General features: G+C 36.4%; 1 protein-coding gene across 5 annotated transcripts in view; it reads left to right on the plus strand.

Moving 5' to 3' along the window:
- Positions 1-19,232, plus strand: part of RAB28 (RAB28, member RAS oncogene family) — a 211,587-nt gene that overhangs the window by 142,258 nt on the left and 50,097 nt on the right. For 2 of the 5 annotated variants that reach the window (XM_069069736.1, XM_069069728.1), the window contains one exon: positions 1,375-2,323. The exons of 1 other annotated variant lie outside the window; for it this stretch is intronic. Coding sequence is in view for 3 of the 4 variants with exons in the window: in XM_069069728.1 (XP_068925829.1) it covers positions 1,375-1,467 (93 nt within the window). In the remaining variant the exon portion in view is untranslated. Of the gene's footprint in view, positions 1-1,374; positions 2,324-13,635; positions 14,294-19,232 lie in introns of those variants that run through there. 2 more of the 5 variants (XM_069069741.1, XM_069069744.1) reach the window with 2 other exon arrangements.

The raw sequence follows: 19,232 nt of genomic DNA on the forward strand, positions 1-19,232 counted from the left end.
TTCCTTCCTTCCTTCCTTCCTTCCTTCCTTCCTTCCTTCCTTCCTTCTTTCCTTCCTTTCTCCCTTCCTCCCTTCCTCCCTCCCTTCCTTCCCTTCCCTCCCTTCCCTTCCCTTCCCTTCCCTCCCTCCTTCCCTTCCCTCCCTTCCCTCCCTCCTTCCCTTCCCTCCTCCTCCTCCCTATTTTCACATAGGGAATCATACCCTTACCTATTGGTGCTCTGCCCAAAGGGATGTGAATTTTGATCAATATATCTTGGGGTTCAAGGGCTAGATTTCTTTTTTAAGCACGATGCCTTAAACCCAGATCACTCTGGCTCTCATTGATTGAGCAACAATAGGTCCCAGCCCAAACCCTGCTTGGTCATTTTTTGGGTTTTGATGGCTCAGAGTAAGTATAAATAGGAATTGTTTCTGTTTTGGCCAGAAATTGTGAGGGTCTTCTCCTCAAAGATAGATTTTTTTAAAAATAGATAAAAGAGGTCTTATTTCTTACCTAGCCTTAATCTCCAAATGGGCATTGCCTCAGACATATTGAGACCTGGGAAAGACCTTAGCTTAAAAAGGTGAAGGTCTCCCACTGCACCCGGGGACATCTCCAGTTGTGCTGATCTATATCTTGCCACTGGACCCAGGTGGGTCAGGAGGAGAGAGTGAGGCTGCTGACTTTGCACAGCCCTGCCTCATTTAAATCCAGTTCACTTGCAAGTCATGACATCACTTTCCTTGTGTGATTGGACCTCTTCAAGAATGAAGAACAAACAGTAACAATAATTCTCAGTATTCTAAATTTGCCAAAATAAAATTTAAACTCAGAGTGTTTGTGCTTCACATACTCATCATAATAGGTTATTATATAATAACATGTACATATCCTACTTTCTTATTTGCAAATGATTATGCCCTGGCAACAAAAGTATTGGTATTGTATATGGTTAGTGGTATGTGGCATTTGTCATGTAAGCACATAATATGTTTTTTTTCTACCATTAAAAGTTGTTGAGCCAAAAAACCCTACTCAAACAAATATTTGCAAATGATTCATCTTAATTCTCTTCTGATAATCTAGTAATGTTTAGGTCATTAGTAAGATAAAAAGTTTCAGTTGAATTATACAAAAATTATAATGCATACTTCAATTTCTTATATAAATTTGGTCCTAAACTAATAAAAGTTGCTGCTGAAGTATGACTTCTTAGGCATTTGACCTGTACAATCACTATACAATCAGTTCTTTTAGTATTGATAAGAACACTTCAGTTAAAATGTACAATTTCCAGAAGTCATCAAAATGTATAAAATAAAGATATTAGAGCTGTTTCTAAATTGTTCTTGTTTCTGATACTCTAATAATAACTTTGTTTTCTTTTATGACAGAGGGTGGTGAAGGCAGATATTGTAAACTACAATCAGGAGCCTATGTCAAAAACTATTAACCCTCCTAGAAGCTCGATGTGTACTATTCAGTGAATACATTTTTTCTTTGTAACAATCAATTTGGCAGGATGCACACCTCTTACGTGGATGGGCTCAAGGACTGCTAAGAATTTTTGTTTTAACAGTGGCCATCTCCATAGCACAAAAGAAACAAACAAAACTACTACACCATTTGTGTTGCAAAGCAGCAGACAGTTTCTTGAATTGTCAAGGATTCAGCCATTGGACCACACATTTTGAAACCAAAATTGAGAGTCTATTCTTTGGAATTATATTGCTTCTTTGTATATAGTGATGTCTATCTACTTTCTTTAAGGATGTCCACATGTCTTTAACCAATGTTTCCATAAATTAGGATGCCTGTATTTTAAAACCACCCAAGTCCAAGTAAGGTATTTTGCCTCAACACTGTCTGATTCTTGTGGTCTAAATTCAGATGCTTTTGTCAGAGAAAAATGGTTAAATGAATAATATATTTTATCTAGAAATAATTTAGAAGGAATTCCTTTGGTATATATAGAGTGATCAAAATTGTACAAAGCTGTATCTAATTGAAAATGCTTAAAATAAAGCTCTAATAAGAATATTTTTTCATTTTAAAAAAGGTCTTAAATTGTTCATATGGTAGGTAGAAACTCACTGAGTAGTGAGTATTCAATATTGTATTTTTCTTACTGTATCATGGTCATTATGTATTGTGTAAAACTCTGGTTAGATTGCTTTATGAATTTTGATCAACATTTTACCAGCTGTAACATGAAGTTTCACAAACTGTTTCCTTACTTATGTGCTTAAGATGAGTTATGAAGTGTTGCTGGATCAATGTGGATCAGACTATACCTGATGTTCAAATATTCTTTTTCTCCCTCAAATAAATTTATTTAAATCACTCCTATTTGAATGATATTTCACATACCTTACTTTATTCAAGCAGGGAACAAAACCTACTTGGATATCATATTTAAAAGCCCAGTGATGGATTATTATCTGAAGACTAACCTATGTTGGGAAAGGCTTTTCACTAGATTGGCTAAGGGGCATGGGTTTTTCAATCACAGCATCTCTCAAATGACATCCACTAAAGTATGAGGATGTTATCTACATCATTCATTCTTCAAACTTGGAAGAACAGGAGAAATGTCTAATCTGGATCGGATTTTTATCATTATGAAAGAACTGGTTTCTTAAGTGGAAATGATGAGAACCTTGGGGATGAGTGACCACTCTAGCATAGAATTTATGATGGGAAAGTGGAAATCATCCTACATGCAACATAAATTTTGTGAAAGTATTTTTCAAAGAAGTTAGAGAAGGCTAGGTAGGATGCTGAAATTCCATAGGATATAAGCCCAGTAGGGAAGGGAAGAAATTCTGGAGACACAAAGAGGAATAATTATGATGAAGGGAGGCCAAAAGGGAACTGATAAATATGAATGCAAAAGGAATTTACCAACAAAAATTATGTTTGAAAGATGTGTATAGAAAATGAAAGTAGTGAAAGGATACACAAGTGGATCATGGTCCTTGAAAAATGTTAGGGAGATTTAAGTCACAGAATGAGCTGTAACCAGCAAATCAACAAGCATTTAAGAAACCACTATACAGGAATGAAGGATAAAAGCCAAAGTGAGAAAGTTCCTGCCCTGGAGGAGCTTACATTCTATTTGGGTGACAAAATATGCTCATATATAGGTCTGTATAAAAAAACATACAAAAAGACACAAACTTACCTGTATAGGGAAGACACTACTAGCACTTGGAAAAACGAGGAGAGGCTTCTGGCAGAAGGTGGTGCTTGAGTTGTATCTTGAAGAAGTTTGAAAAGAGTCAGAGGTGATGAAAGAACATTCTAATATGGGAGACAACCATTTCTGAGGCATAACGATGGGAAATTGAATGTCATGTTGGAGGGGAGAAGGTTAGTGTGACTGGACCATGGGGACTGTATGAGAGATAAATGTCTGTATGAAGACTGGAGAGGTAGGGTGAGGACAGGTGGTGAAGAGCTTTAAATGCAAAACACATTTGTGTTTGATCCTAGAAGTAATAGGGAGCATCAGTAGTTCATCGAAGGGGAGTGAGTGATATGGTCAAATCTGTATTTTAGGAAAATCATTCTGGTGGATTGGCATGAAGAGACACAATTAAGAGGCTATTAAAATAGTCAAGGCAACAAGTGATAAGGGCCTAAGCTGGTATAGGAAATGTGATGAGAAAGGAGGCATCATTTGGGAAATAGTGAAGATAGAAACAAGATTTGAATATGCAGAGTGAGAGTGAGGAGTTGCCTTGACACCAAGGTTGTAAACCTAGGTAACTGGAAGTGCCTTCATCAGAAATAGGAAGAAAGTTCTGAAGAAGGGTGGGCTTAGAGATGAAGATAGTACAGATATATCTGGGAGATAGTGTGGGTTTGGTTCCAGACCACCACAGTAAAGTGACTCTCATAATAAAGCAAATTATACAAATTTTCAGGTTTTCTGGTACACATAAGTTATGTTTATAGTATGCTGCAGTCTATTAATTATGTAATAGTATGTCTAAAAATAGATACACCTTAATTAAAAATAACTTATTACTAAAAATTGCTAACCATCTCCTGAGCCTTCAGCAAGTCGTAACCTTTTTGCCTTAATGTTGATGGTTACTGACTGATGAAGACGGTGGTTGCTGAAGGTTAGGTGGCTGTGGCAATTTTTAAAAATAATGCAACAATGAAGTTTGCTGCATTGTTTGACTTCCTTTCATGAAAGATCCCTCTATAGCATGAGTGCTGTTTGATAGCATTTTACCCACAGTAAAACTTCTTTCAAATTTAGAGTTAGTCCTATCAAATCCTGCTACAACTTTATCAACTAAGTTTTTGAAATTTTCTTCAATTTTGTTGTGTCTCAGGGAATAGGGAAGCCCGAGGAGAGGGAGAGAGATGAGGGAGTGGTGGGTTAATGGAATAGTAAGAATACGCATAATATTTAATCTATTAAATTTGCTGTCTTATATGGGTGCAGTTTGTGGTGCCCAAAGGAGTTACAATAGTAACATCCAAGTTCACTGATCACAGATCACTATAACATATATAATCATAATGAAAAAGCTTGAAATATTACAAGAATTACCAAAATATTATATAGAGACATGATGTGAGCACATACTGTTGGAAAAAGAACATTGATAGACTTGCTTGATGCAATAAACCTTCAGTTATTTAAAAAAAATATATTGGCAAAACACAATAAAGCAAAGCACAAGAAAACAAGATGTACCTATAGTTTGGTTTTGGACCTGCTGAGTTTGATGTGTCCAATTGGCATTTTGTAATATAGGAGTAGAATACAAGATGTAAACTAGACTTGATACCTCTTTCTCTGTCTCTGTCTCTGTCTCTGTCTCTATCTCTGTCTCTGTCTCTGTCTCTGTCTCTCTCTCTCTCTCTCTCTCTCTCTCTGTCTCTCTGTCTCTGTCTCTGTCTCTCTCACTCACACACACGCACACAGATGTATATATAGAATATATGCACATATCTATAACTCCATAATCTATGTATTTATAAACTCTGAGTCATCTGCATAGAGATAATTGTTAAACCTTTGGGAGCCGATTAGTTCACAAAGGAGAGTAGAGAAAAAAGAGAAGAAGGCCCAGAACTGAGGGACATCCTCAGTGAACATGACATTATGATGCAGCAAAGAAGATAAAGGAGCAGTCAGTTGGCAACTCAAGCAGCATCATGAGAATCTGGAGAGGGGAGAGGATCCTGGGGAGAGGATGGTCAATAGTGTTAAATGGCACGGAAGAATAAGGAAGGATGAGGAATGAGAAAGAGCCCACTAGATTTGGCCTTTGAGATCACTGGTAACTTGGTAGAGAACAATTTCGATTAAGTAACGAGGTTAACAGTTGGATTGCAGAGGGCTTAGAAGATATGTGAAAGGAGAGGAAGTGGAGGCAATGAGAGTGAATAGTTTCTGTTGGGAGTTTGAGAAAGGGAGGAGAGATATAGAATGATAGCTGATAGGGATAGTAAGATCTACAGAAATGTTTTAATGATGATGGGGACTTGGGTGTGTTTTTTGTTTTTTTCCTTTTTGGAGGGGGGGAGGTAGGGCAATTGGGGTTAAGTGACTTGCCCAAGGTCACACGGCTAATAAGTATTAAGTGTCTGAGGTCAGATTTGAATTCAGGTTGAATGTAAAGGAGTGCTGTGGAAGAGAGAGAGTAAAGAGAAAGTCTAGAAGAATTGCCAGGGTAAGACAGATAAAGCAAGAGTAAAAGGATTGCTTTGCTTCAGTGAGGACCCAGATGAGAAGAGAGAACAAATTGTTAACAGGCTTAGTCAGTGTGGTCGAGTGACTCCAACTCTGTTCAGTAGCATGTGAGTAAAAGTGAATGAGATGGATGGTGTTTGTTAAAGGCATGAGTGGGGATAGGACAAAAAGGCAAGGGATTCAAGAGTCAAGGATAGCGGAGAGTTGAACTAGTTTAGGAGTAATGGACAGGGAGAGATGAATTGAGTAGAAATTATGATTGGATAAAGGAGTTTTTTATTCCAGAAAAACCTATGCAGGAGTTTGGATAGGGAGTGAGGTTATGAGCCAAGCACTAAATTTATTAAGGAGGGAGGGAAAATGTTCAGGGGCCTTCCATGGAAGTGCTGCTAGAATCTGAATAAAGTGAATCTTAACGGAGGAAAGTTTGATGAATCTTGGTGGTAGTCAAAGTCTGGAAATAGCAATGGGAAACAAAGACATTTCATCCTTAGGAAAAACTAAGGAAAATATGAAATTGGGTTTTTTAGTCTAAATTGGGGTTAAGGGGAAACTAAGAGGTGATCATACCACTTCTTGGGGTAGGGGCAGTATTAACTGATAAAAGGTAGAGCTGCTCAAATTTGATTTTTTCTTTTATTTTCTCTTCCAAGGATAATGATCTTTGGACTGGAAAGGACAAAACAGAAATGGCTAATTTGGAATTGAAATCCCAAATAAGTAAGGAGATTCTAAGACAGCACTCAAGTCACCTGGCCCAAATGAACTACATTGGGCAAATGTGATTGCTGAGCTATTGTTAGTGATATTTGAACAATTGTGGTATTAGAGGAGAATTGAATAAGGGAAAATGTACAAAAAATATTCTAAGGGAACAGAATGGAGATTGCAAACTATAGGTGAGTGATATTGACTTTGATTCCTGACAAAATTCTGAACATATTAAAGGAATAAGTGATTGAACTTCTAGAAATAAAAGTGATCACAGAGAGCCAGCATGGATTCATTAAGAACAGATCACTCCAGGTGAAAAACTTTTGACAGCTTTGCCAGACTGATAGACAAGGGGAATCAATCAATAAACAATTATTAAGTACTTATTATGTACCAGAAACTGTTAGGCACTGGGAATTAAACTACAAAGAGTAAATAATCCTTGGTCTTGAAAAGCTTTAAATTTCTAATGGAGACAGGAAGTACGTATATAAGTATTTACAGAATAACTATAAAGAGAATAAATACAAGGTAGTTTTCAGAGGGCACTAGCAATTGATCAAATCAAGAAAAGCTTTGTGTAGAAGGTGGTGCTTGAGCTGTGTCATGAAGGAAGTGAGCAATTCTGTGAAGTAAAGGTAAGGATGAAATGCATTCTATGGATGACAGATGGTCAGTGCAAAGTTACAAAAATAGAAGATGAGTCGTTTGTGTAAGTAGAAAGAGGAGGCCAATTTGTCTGGATTGCAGAGTACAGGGATATGATTGATGCCCCAAGTAAGGCTGATAAGATAGGTTTATGTAAAGTTGTAAAGAACTTTGAAAGCTTTAAAAAAGAGGGGGGTTATATTTGATGTTAGAGTTGATAGGGAACTACTAGAGTTTGTTGTATTTAGGCATCACAGATCTGCAATTAGGAAAAGATCACTTTGGCAGCAGTGTGGTGAATGGGTAGGAATAGAGACACGTAAGCCTGGAAGACGAATTAGAAAACTCACTAATGCAGGGAAGAAGTAATAAGGGCCCAAATTGAGATAAGTGAGATGTAGAGATAGACAAAGGGTACTCAACCAGCAAAATCTCACATTCATTTAGCAAGCATTTTTTTTTAGAACAGGTATATATCTTAATAAATATAAAATAAGCTTTCATAGTCACCTGAGTTTTTGATCTCAGAAAATGTCTTTATACTTTGAGAACAGAATAAAAATATTGGTAAAGTCAATGAATATATAATAGTTCTCTTTACACTGCTTTGTGTATATTACCAGAATATATCACTAGAATAATATTTCCATGCATAGATCACTTACGTTGTTTTAATTTATTTTTTCTAATTGATGGTGATTTAGAGCATTTCTATATGACTATAGATAGCTTTGATTTCTTCTGGAAACTGCTTTTTCACATCCATTGACAGTTTATCAATTGGGGAATGGCTCTTATTTTTATAAATTGATTCAATTCTCTATTTAGATATTTGATAAAAGCGTTCTTTATCAGAGAAAGTTGCTGCAAAAGTTTTTTTGTTATTAACTTCACTGTTTATGATATATTTTTATCAAAATGTAGTTTCCCTGATTATCTCTTTAAATTAGGTCTCTTTTTGCTTTTGCTTTGTCTGAGACCATGATTGCTACCCCTGCCTTTTTTTTTTACTTCAGCAGAAGTACTTTAGATTCTGCTTTAGCCCTTTATTTTAACTGTGTGTCTTTTTGTTTCAAGTGTTGGAATCTGGTTTCCAGTCCATTCTGCTATCCACTTCTGTTTTATAGTTATGTTTCCATTTAATAGGCAAGTATTTTTAAAATTGCCCAAATACTCCATGAAGTCTTCCCTGATCTTAGTGTGATCTCAGCTTCCTTAGATTCTCAGATAGCACTTTGTCTAAACCTTTTTACCCTTATCCTTTTGTTTCTTATGCTCTATTATAGGCATATACACACATTCTTATGTACAAAGGTTAACTATTTATTAGTTATATGTTAACTTTTTTGAAAGCAAAGATTATGTCATTTTTAGGTCTTTAATACTGACTGCAGCACTTGGCATGTAGTATTCACTTAAAAATGTTTATTGAGTTAAGTTGAATTGTTGAGACTCTAGTTCCAGAAGAGGCATTTTTTTCCTACCATTTAATGTTCATTCTCTTCTCGTTCTTTCTATACCCCTTCCCTTTATCTCATTTGAGTTTGACTTACACTTCCTGACCCACCTTTGGTTGAAGATTCTAGCACACCATGCTGTGACCCAAAGGACAGATAATAACTAGGCTAGATAATAAATCCTTGATAAACAAAAATGGCTACCACAATTTTTGCATGTCTAGTAAGAAGGGGAGGGCAGGGGAGGTATGATGTCCTGGCCATATATGACAAACCGAGACAGTAGATAAAAGTGGGACAGCTAAAGGGAATTTTATATATCCATACACATACATGTGCACATACATATAGCAGATTTCTAAATTCCATATTACAATTTTCCCTCTACCTCTCATTTTATTTTTGAAACAAAAACTGTAGTTGGGCTTATTTTATTTAGACTTTACCTCTTTTTAATTTAAAAAATTATAAGTCTTTCCCATCCAGTTTTAGGCATTTTGCCCTTCAAAAAAACATGCTCTAAAATTTCAGATACACATTGTGGTTACTTCTGTTGCTCAATGAACTTTGAAAAATACAAAAAGTTTTCAACAAGAGCTAGTTATTGTAAACCAGATTCGAAGTTCACCATTTATTATGGATGGCGAACCAATTTTCAGTGGTTTTTGGAATTGTTCAAAGAACTACTCCTGGGATTGCCTGATTATTCCAGAAGGTAGCATGCCAAGGTCCTTCGAAGTCAGTCACTGAAGTAATATGATGGAACTTAATAATCAAGATGAAATTTAAAAATAGAGAATTTTCCATTTAACCATCTTCAATGACTTTCATAGTGGAATGTCATATACCTACTTGCTCTTGCTGGAATTTTCTTTTAGATCTTATTATTTTAGGAAGGAAAGAAAACAATGGAATTCTGTTTTTTTTTCCTACTCATATACACTAAATCCTGCATAATTTTTTTATTTCTCTAGGAACAATGCCTAGCACATAGTAAATGCCTAATAAATGCTTGTTGGATGGATGATTGAAAGACTGGAAAGTTTTGACATCTGCAGAACATTTGACATGAAGAAGCTAACATAAAGCATTCTGCCCCTTGTTGACTAAAGGTTGAATTGAGTTCTCATATCAGCCCATGATGATTATTTTGTCCCAAAATAACTTCTCCCATTGGACATAATATACTTCCTGACTAGAAAATGTGGGAGGAGATTTGAAAGAACAAGTAACTGAGTTCATCACAAGACTTCACAGACAATTTCCATGTGGGGCTTCTGATTTGTATTGGGATGTCAGCAGAAAGTTGTTAATTGCTAATTGAGGGTAGCTGAGTAAGCTAGTGTCACATGTGAAAAAAGAGAAGAAGTCATTCCCCAGAAGATTCTAGTAACTGATCCCCTTTCCCCAGTGCCGTGAACACACTGTAGTCCAAAGAACAATTTGCAAGGAGAGTCAGTCGTGAGAACTACCAACCATGTCAGAGAACCGATTATCTTACTTCCAGAAAGTATGTTGGGCATGAAAATAATGCAGTAACATGCAAAGAGTATGCTATGTGTTTTTATTAGTGATAAGGAACAACTGTGTGTACACTAGGCAGAGGTTGAAAGTAAATTGATAACCTATTCTAAATCATCAGGGAGGGTGGGATAGTCTTTGAAGTAATGGAAGAAATGCTTCAAAGAAGAAAAAGAATCTGAGGGGGAGGGAGTCAGGGAAACCTCAAGATGCTGTTTATGCTTCATAAGCAGGTTGGTGAGCCAGTAAAGGCTTCAGCTGCCTTTGTAATGGACTGGCTTACATCTCCAGGCTTCTCTCCTTAGGAAACCTAAGTTCCTGGGGCTTTCAATCTCTCATCATCCTTCGATTACTCCTGCCAACTAGGAAAACCATGCTTCCAAGCAGCCCCCTTGCCAATAAGGTTTCATAAGAAACTAGGGTTTTTAATAATAATGACCATGATGATGATGATGATGATTGTAGCAATAATAGAATCCAGTATTTATATAGTACTAAGGTTTGCAAAGTGCTCTACAAATTGTATCTCATTTTACTATCACATCAATATGTGGGGGGGGGGGAGGATCCATTATATTCCTATTTTACAGAAGAGGAAACTAAAGCAAACAGGTTAAGTGACTTACTCAGGGCCACACAACTAGTAAGTGGCTGAGACTAAATATGAACTCAGGTCTATTTTTAGTACATATGAATATTATATTTTGTCAAAGGTCTTTTTTGCATCTCTTGATATGATCTTTTTGTTTTCTTTTCACGTGATTAAATACGCCAGTTTTCATAATGTTGACTTCTCTTTGCATCTCTTGTATAAAACCAACTTGGTAACACTGAATAATTTTATGTATATTATTGTAGTTTGTATTTTTTTGGGAGGGCTAGGATTATATTTTAAAATGTCTTTACTGGGAGAGGGAAGACTAGAGTCTACAAACAATACCATATTTAGCAAAATAAACAGAGTAATGTGAGGCAAAGTAGTATAGAGGAAAGAAGACAGGACATAGAGTTTGGGGTTCAAGGTCTGACTCAGCTCCCACATTGTTGTGTGATTTTAGTCAAGTTCCTTCATTTCTCTAGCACTCAGTCTTCTCATTTATGAAATTTGAATAATAATAATGCTAATCCATATATTCCTTCACCCACCAGAGCCTCTTGTGAAAAAAAAAGCCTCATAAATGTTAAAATACAATAGAAATGTAAACTGTTGTGATTGAGAAACCTCCCTGTGGGACTCTTGCCTATCAATTTCTGAGTCATCTATGCCAAACATCCCTCAAAGAGATAGGAATAATATAATTAGAGAATCTTGGAGTTAAAAGACATTGAGGATTTATCACTTACCTCACAGGATTATTGTGACATCCAAGTGAGATCATATATAATTTATGCTTTGCAAGCTTAAAATACTATGTAAATATAAGCTATTTTTAAAAAATCTCTACTGTTCTTGCGGAGTTTAGATAGAAAGTTTCAGGACAAGTCACTGTCCTGCTATTATTTTTATATTTAATATTCTTTGAGGTAACAAGATAGTGAAATCACAGGTCTAGTCCCCACAATTGCCTCCTACTTAATGCTTTGTGGCATAGGTTGATAAAATAACTGCTTTTTGTAATTAAATAAAAATATTAGAATGTAAGCTCCATCCTCTGGAGGCTTCCTGAGAGCATCCTTGGCACATCTCTAGCAGCAGATAGGATAACAGGGATAATTATTATAGTTGTTGTTGTAATGTAGAAAGAACAGGAGTAAGATAATGCTGGACTTTTGCTCCTCAGGCATCATGGTGGCTTGGGTCTTCTACCAGAATCTGGGGTGAATATTTCAAGTTGTCATGGTTAGCTGGCTTCTCTCCATTCCCAAAGATTCAGCAGTTTCTTAATCTGTACGATGAGAGGGGTTTACCTCCCTTGATGTTAAGAATATTTCTACAAAATTTTTAATGACTCATATCTTCTTGTAGATACAGTCTCTTAAACATCTCTCCAAATCTTTCCTTCCTTTCCATTTCTACTTCCATTTCCCTTCTCCTACCATAACCACCCACTTCAACTATTATAATACTCTTTAAGCAGATCTTCCTATCTTTGTTCTTCCCCTCACCCTTGCAATCCATCTCATCCTTCATTACAATGCCAGGCTAAACTTCCTGATATATAGTACTGGTCACCTTATGAGGATCTGCTCCAACATCTTCAATGGCTCCCTCTTGCCTACTAAGTAAAGTTCAATTTGTTTGAATAAATGAAAAAGTAATTATTGAGCACTTACTATGAATCAGATGTTATGCTAAGCATTGAAGATACAAGTACAAAAGAAAAACAGTCCCTGCCCTCAAAGAGCTTACACACCAATTGGGAAATATAACATATAAAGGTGAATCAAGGACATGGACGGGTGTTTTGTTCCAAGAAGTTTTATAACAATGGTGATTAGAACTACTGAAAAATTAATTGACATGCCCTTTTCAAAAGCGATGGTAATATAGATTATTTTTCCCAAAGCAGGAAGTTGATGGTGAAGGGGATGGGTAGGTGCCCAACAGTTTGGCTGGAAGATGGCCAATATCTGTTTAGATATAGTGAACTTTTATCAATTATGATACTACTAGGACCCTACAATGGAAGGTCCAAAGCTGAGTAGTTTAGCTCCTGGTCTCAGGAGGTTCTGCTTGGGGGCATCTGTGGCACTAGGGTGGTATGGGAGGGATATGGTCAGCAGTCTAAATTCTCTATAATCTGACACCACCTATCATATTAAAAAAATCATTCCTCTCAATACTTTATACTCTAAACAAACTGTTCCCTAGACACATCTCTCTATCCTCATGCTTTTGATCACTTTGTTCCCTATGTCTGAAATATCTTTCCTAATCTCTTTCATTCTTGATATCCTTTACCCAGCTGAAAATATTGTCTCCTCTGGGAAGCTGTAATGTAAATGGAATCTGAAGATTTTCCATGCCCCTTTGTATTGGCAAGTAAGCAGGTACTTAGCACCTTGTTTCAAGTTAATACCTTGTTTGAGCTATTTAATTAACACAGAAGTACTTAACACTTTGTCAGAAAGTTGCTGATGTAACAGGAAAGGGCAGAACAGGGAGGAGCTATACCATATAAAAAAGAACACAAGCTGGACAGAAAGAATTTCCTGGGGTAAGCATTGTGGAGGCAGGGTAGCTGCTGCTGGACTGAAGACTGAACTGAGAATTGAGCAGAACTGAGAAGAGGACTCTTGTGGTGGCAGTCAAGGAGAAAACTTGTGCTATCTCGGCACTCTGTCTGCTCTGTGTTGATGTTTGTTTGTGATACTTTGTATAAAATCCCTGGAACCTTAATGGAAGCCCCAAAAGAGGATTTTCTGGTTGTATGTTTGCAGAAGTCCTAGAGGAGGGTTTTTTGAGGTCCTAGGACTTCACTGATGATTTGTGCTGACCTCTTGTACCTTGTTTGTGGGTCTGTGTTGATTTCTACGTTGATGACTTGTGTTGAGTTCTCAGACCTTGTTGGTGGGTCTGAGTTGATTTCACAGGCAGTTAGTGAATTGATGATGGTACCAGCAATGTGAGTGAATATTATTGTTGCTCTGTCAAGCTTTGTCTTCCCAGAAACAGGAACTGTGAAGGACTTGAGGTGGACTGGACACTGTGAACTTCAATATGGAATGCCAACTGGATGAAGAACTGGGCAAGGAGCTGGACAAGGAACTGGGAGCTGCCTGTCTTTGAACCCAGGTGACAATTGGAGCTGGAACCATGGAAGAGGAGCCATGGAAGCTGAGAGCCAGCCTCTAGTTAAGCTGAAAGAAGACTTTACATCGATACTGTGTACTGACTGAGAAGATTTTGATTTACTGTGATCTAGGGGTGGAGAACTTTGACTTTTGTACTTTGTGATTGAATTAAGGATTTTGTGATTGACTAAATGAATGAATTTAAAACTATGTGACCACTTTGGTGAAAACTATGTGGCCATTTTAGTGATAAGTTGTTGAGTTGTGACATGGTGAATGTTGCATTTTGATTTTCTGTGATAAGTTGTAACTTTGTGAATGCTGTGTTTTGATTTGCTATGAATGTTTTGTTCTGATTTGTTATGGAATAGATAAGAGAGCTTGCTATATACTATGTAATCAGAACCTTGAAAGCTGTTCACAGCAGCAATCCTCTGGAAAGCTGCTCATGTGTGGCTTTACAAAAGCCTTCCTTGATTCTTCTGGATGGTAATGAATGTTCTCCTTAAAACTCACCAAGTACTTTGTTTTGATCCTCTCTCTCATAAGATAATATCATCACATAAGATTGTATATCATCCTTGTCTCTAGATTTGTCTTGTTTCTATACTAATGTCATCTCCACTGATCACAAATGCCATAACATATCAACATTTTATAGCCTTTCCAATACCTACTACAGTGTTTTACAAATAATAAGTTCTTGATAAATGGTTGGTTGTTACATTTGTTGAATATTCAAGTATATCTATGTTCAGACACATGTAATTCTTCCTAGTAAGGGGAAAGTTAGAATGCTGTCATGAGTAGAAGTTGCAGTAGATAGTGGATGACATTTAATACAGGAAGTTCAGGTCCTGCCTTTGACATATGCTGGTGGGTGACCATGGAAAAGCCACTTATCTTCCCAGCGCTTCAGACAATTATTGAAGAATCTAAGTCACATAAGGAGATCTAATATACACAAGGGGAGGAAATTTTCATGCTGGAAGTACTGATGATGAAGTTATTGTTGGACATAAGGAAAGGAGGGACATTTCCTATTTATAATAATATTAATAATGATACATTATATTGATATAATGCTTTAAGACCTGCAAAGAGCTTTCCATACATTATTTCATTTGTCACAACCACATTGGGGGTAGGGACAATTACCATCCCTATTTTATAAAAGAGAGAATTGAGGTTTAGAAGTTAAGTGACTTGTTCAGGGTCATGCTTGTATCTGAGGTAAAACTCAGGTTTTCCTGACTCCAAATTCAGAGCTCTTTTCACTCTATCAATGTGCCATTGTACAAACAGATTATTTATTGTTTCCAATACACTAGGAAGCCAGTTTTTCCTTCAGATAGCTTCAATCTTACAGAATGATAGGACTGTTTAAGATTGGCTCTGGATGGTTCCATTTCATCTGGTCCATTCAATCAACTTTCCACATGGCGAATTGAAAAATGAAGTTAAGGCAAACTTTAAAAAAAAATTACTTCTAAATTGTGTTGTATTTTTTTTTCGTTGTCTTCCACAATGGACTTTGAAGGATAGAATTAGTAAGAACATTTGACAGATATCAACTCACATGTATACTTAGTTATCATTTATACATTCCTCCTTTACCAAAACTAATCCCTAATTAACCAAGAATCCATTTGGGTCATGGAAGAATGTACTTTCTCTACTAAACTTTATTTTTTCTGCCCTGACTACCCTCATTGCCTCCTACATTGATTAGTTCAGCACTATTCTCTGGGGAGCATCTTTACAGTGACCTTTTCAGTTTATTTTATACCCAGCTATTGAGATAATATTTACTAAAAACCTTTTAACAATAACTCCCATATTCAAAAACCTCCCATGGTTCTCAACTGCCTTTTGACCAAGATCTAAATTTCAGGCTTTTGCCTTCAGTTTCCTTATTGCCTTTTACCTATTCAACTTTATGTAAGCCATTGACCAGGGACTTGGCAACATCTTTGTCACAGGCCCAGAGGTTAAGTGACTTACCCAAAGTTACCCAGTTAATAATTGGGAGAATTTGGATTTAAACCCAGGTCTTAAAGGTTCTAAATCAAGCAACCTTTCCATGACTCTACCATGTGTCTTTCTTTATATGATAGTTCTCTTTAGAAGATAACTCACAACATTTTCATTTTCTCATGTAGTTAATCAGTTGGCAATCCATGGAATTGTTTTAGCATATACCATTTTCGATTTAAAACTTGCTTTAAAATTTTCTATATTTTGTAGTAATTAATTGCCTTGGTAACATTGCTGGGTCTATGGAATGACTGTTTCAAAACTTGGTAACAAAGCTTAGGGCATCAGGATCAATAGGAATAAAACTTCATTTTAATCTCTATCGTTCTTCCATATTTGAGACTGGGTCCTTGAAACTGGGTTTGGGTAGATATATTTAATTATCAGAATTTTGGTTCTTAATAATTTTGCTTTATTTTTCCTTCACGCTTCTGATTTGATCTAATTATCTATAACGAGAGTTAATTTTAATTCTACAACTAAAAATCGAAGTGGGCACTGATTACTTTAAATGCCATGCTGAAGCAGAAAAAAAGTGTGACCAGATGGATTCTGTTAATGGGTAGATTCAATAATGAGTTCTGGAAGCCAACTTTTCAGGTACCTGATCATTTTTGGTCAGTTTCTGATGGTTTTCTGTCCCAGTTGATTGTACACGTTGCACATAATATACACATATAACAAGCAGGCAGGTTTGCTGGTCATCATAGTTAAACTTTCTCTTTATCTCTATGCCTTTGCTCAGGCTGTGCTCTATATCTGAAGGTTACTCCCTCATCAATTTATAGAATCCCTAACTCTCTTTTATGTGTCTTCTCCTTTGGGATGCTTTTCCTTCTTTCAGTTTTATCCTCCCTTCTCAAACTGTCACATATAGATTTACATGTTTGTATCTTGTGTTGCCTCTAGCATGATTTTAATTCCTCAGGGGTTGGGACTGGTTTTCCTTTTGTTGTAACCCCAGTGCCTATTGCAATGATGGGGGGGGGGCTCATTAAATGCTTGTTGAATTGGATTGGTTCAGTCAGAACCCTGAGGTTCCACAGAGAATAACTGGAGTGGTGTTATCAAGAATATTCTGTAAAGTGGCTAATCATCCTATAACATATGTTTTATGCCTTTGAATTTCTGCATATCAGTTTTTCTAAAAGAGAGGCAAACCTATGCTATAGTCTTTTATAAGGATAATTCAGGGTTTTTTTTTAAAGCATCTTTTGTTTGTGGTTATTTGGGAACGTGTTTAACTTTGAATATATATATATATACACACATACACAAGGATAGACACACATGTATATGCATGTATGTTATATATATATATGTATATACATATTGTTATAGTGTATGTATCTTTGTGACCTTTGGCTGGTCACTTTTTGCAGTGTTGTGTCAGAGAAAAAGTGCTCAATTTGTAATCAGAAGACTCTGGGTTTTTCTCATTTACTACCTTTGTGACCTTGTGTAAATTACTTAATCTCTTTGGTCCTCAGTTTCCTGATAAGTAAATGAAAGTCTCTTCTAGCTGTAAATCTATGATTTTATGAACATATCTATCTCTTAACCTTTATAAAATGAAAGGATTGGACTAGATTATCTCCAATGTCCTTTCCAGTTTGGCTGGACTGTACTGTGTACATTGATCTATAAAAGGCAATCTGTAAGAAAAAAAAAGACAGAAAGGAAGAAAATAAAGAACAAATGTTGGTGACCTGCATTCTGCCAGGTTGGAGGACTTCTTTGTTCAGAGTTAATTTTAATGGGTGTGGAATAATTAATATTTTAAAACTACTTTTTAGGTTTCTCCATGTGGCTGCTAGATTGAATTGTCATTGAGAACAGTCTGCCAACTAGATACAATGTCTATAAAGAGAAATCAAAGTATCTCAAGATATAAAAATATAACTTACTCCTTGGAGACTTTCTTAAGGTGTGATTTTTGGTTCTAAAAGATCTGGCAATAATGAAGTGTTCAGAATGTTTATCCCTACAAATCTCATGTCCAGAAGTGGATTATTGTAATTTACAATTGTGGACACTGGGCATAAAAACTAATTTTTATTCAAATCTTTCATTTAATAGACTAGGCATTCTAGAGTCATAGCTAAAGAGAAATTTAGAGATCATCTAGTCCAGGGATGGGGATCCTGCAGCCTCGAGGCTTATGCCCTCTAGGTCCTCAGGTGTGGCCCTTTGGCTGAATCCATACTTCACAGAACAAACACCCTTAATAAAAAGATTTATTCTCTAAAATTTGTACTCAGTCAAAAGGTTGCACCCAAGGACCTAGAATGCCATATGTGGCCTTGAGGCTGCAGGTTCTCCACCCCTGATCTAGTCCAACCTCATTTTGCAGAAGAGGAAACTGAGTCTCAGAAAGTGAAAGTAACCTGTCCTCATTCACATGGAGAGTAAGTAGCAGAGTTGGGATTTAAATCCAACTCCTCTGACTCCAAATCCAGCACTCTTCCAACTGTACCACATTGTGGATAACAAATAATAATGCTAATTTCCATTCACATAGAACTTTATATTTATAAAGCATTTTGCAGATGTTATTTAATTTTGTCTGTCCTCTTCACAGTCCTGTGAGTCCATAGGGCAGCTATTGTTCTTATTTTTCTAACAAGAAGAATGTTTTTTAAACCTCAGTGAACTCTAATTATGAAGAAAAGGATAGGAAAGGAGAGTGTCCCATCCAAGGGTCAAACAGCAGTTCAATAGCAGAGCCAAAGCTCAAGCTTGTGTCTTCTGACTCCAAACTCAGGACTCATTCATTGCTTGGCATAATTTTATCCATAATTTAGAGGTATGGTTTGAGGAAGATGACTTATTAAAAATATTTTAGGGCTATTGTACTCATCTCCCTTCACGGGTATGGAGTGATCAATAATCCATCTCTATTAATTAACAATTAGTGAACAATTATTATGTGCCAAGCACTATAATAGGTAATCACAATACAAAGACAGAAATGAAATAGCCCCTGACCTCAAGGAGCTTATGTTTTCTTTGGAAAAATATGCACATGTAAACAGGTACATGTTCAGAGTAAATACAAGGAAATTTCAGATCAGGACAGAGAGATATTAGCAGCCCAGGAAAATCAGGAAAAGCCACATAGAAGAGGTTGCTTTTGAGCTGACCTTTGAGAGAAGCTAGAGTTTCTAAGAAGCTAGGGTTGAAGAGGGAGAGCATTCCAGACAAGATAGGATTTCATATATAGAGAATAGTTAAAAGACCAGTTGTGTCAAAAGGGAGGGATATATAACAAGCCCAGAAAGATAGGGTGGAGAAGGATTAGGAAAGACTAAGTGTTAAACAGAGGACTTTGTATTTGATCCTGAAGGTAATAGAGAGCCACTGGGGTTTAATGAGCAGAAGAGAGACATAGTCAGATCTATACAATATGAAAATCACTTCC

The sequence above is a fragment of the Petaurus breviceps genome, unplaced genomic scaffold (assembly GCF_028583685.1).
Source record: "Petaurus breviceps papuanus isolate PSGF00001 unplaced genomic scaffold, PetGlider_PUasm1.0 140, whole genome shotgun sequence".
Classification (NCBI taxonomy): domain Eukaryota; kingdom Metazoa; phylum Chordata; class Mammalia; order Diprotodontia; family Petauridae; genus Petaurus; species Petaurus breviceps.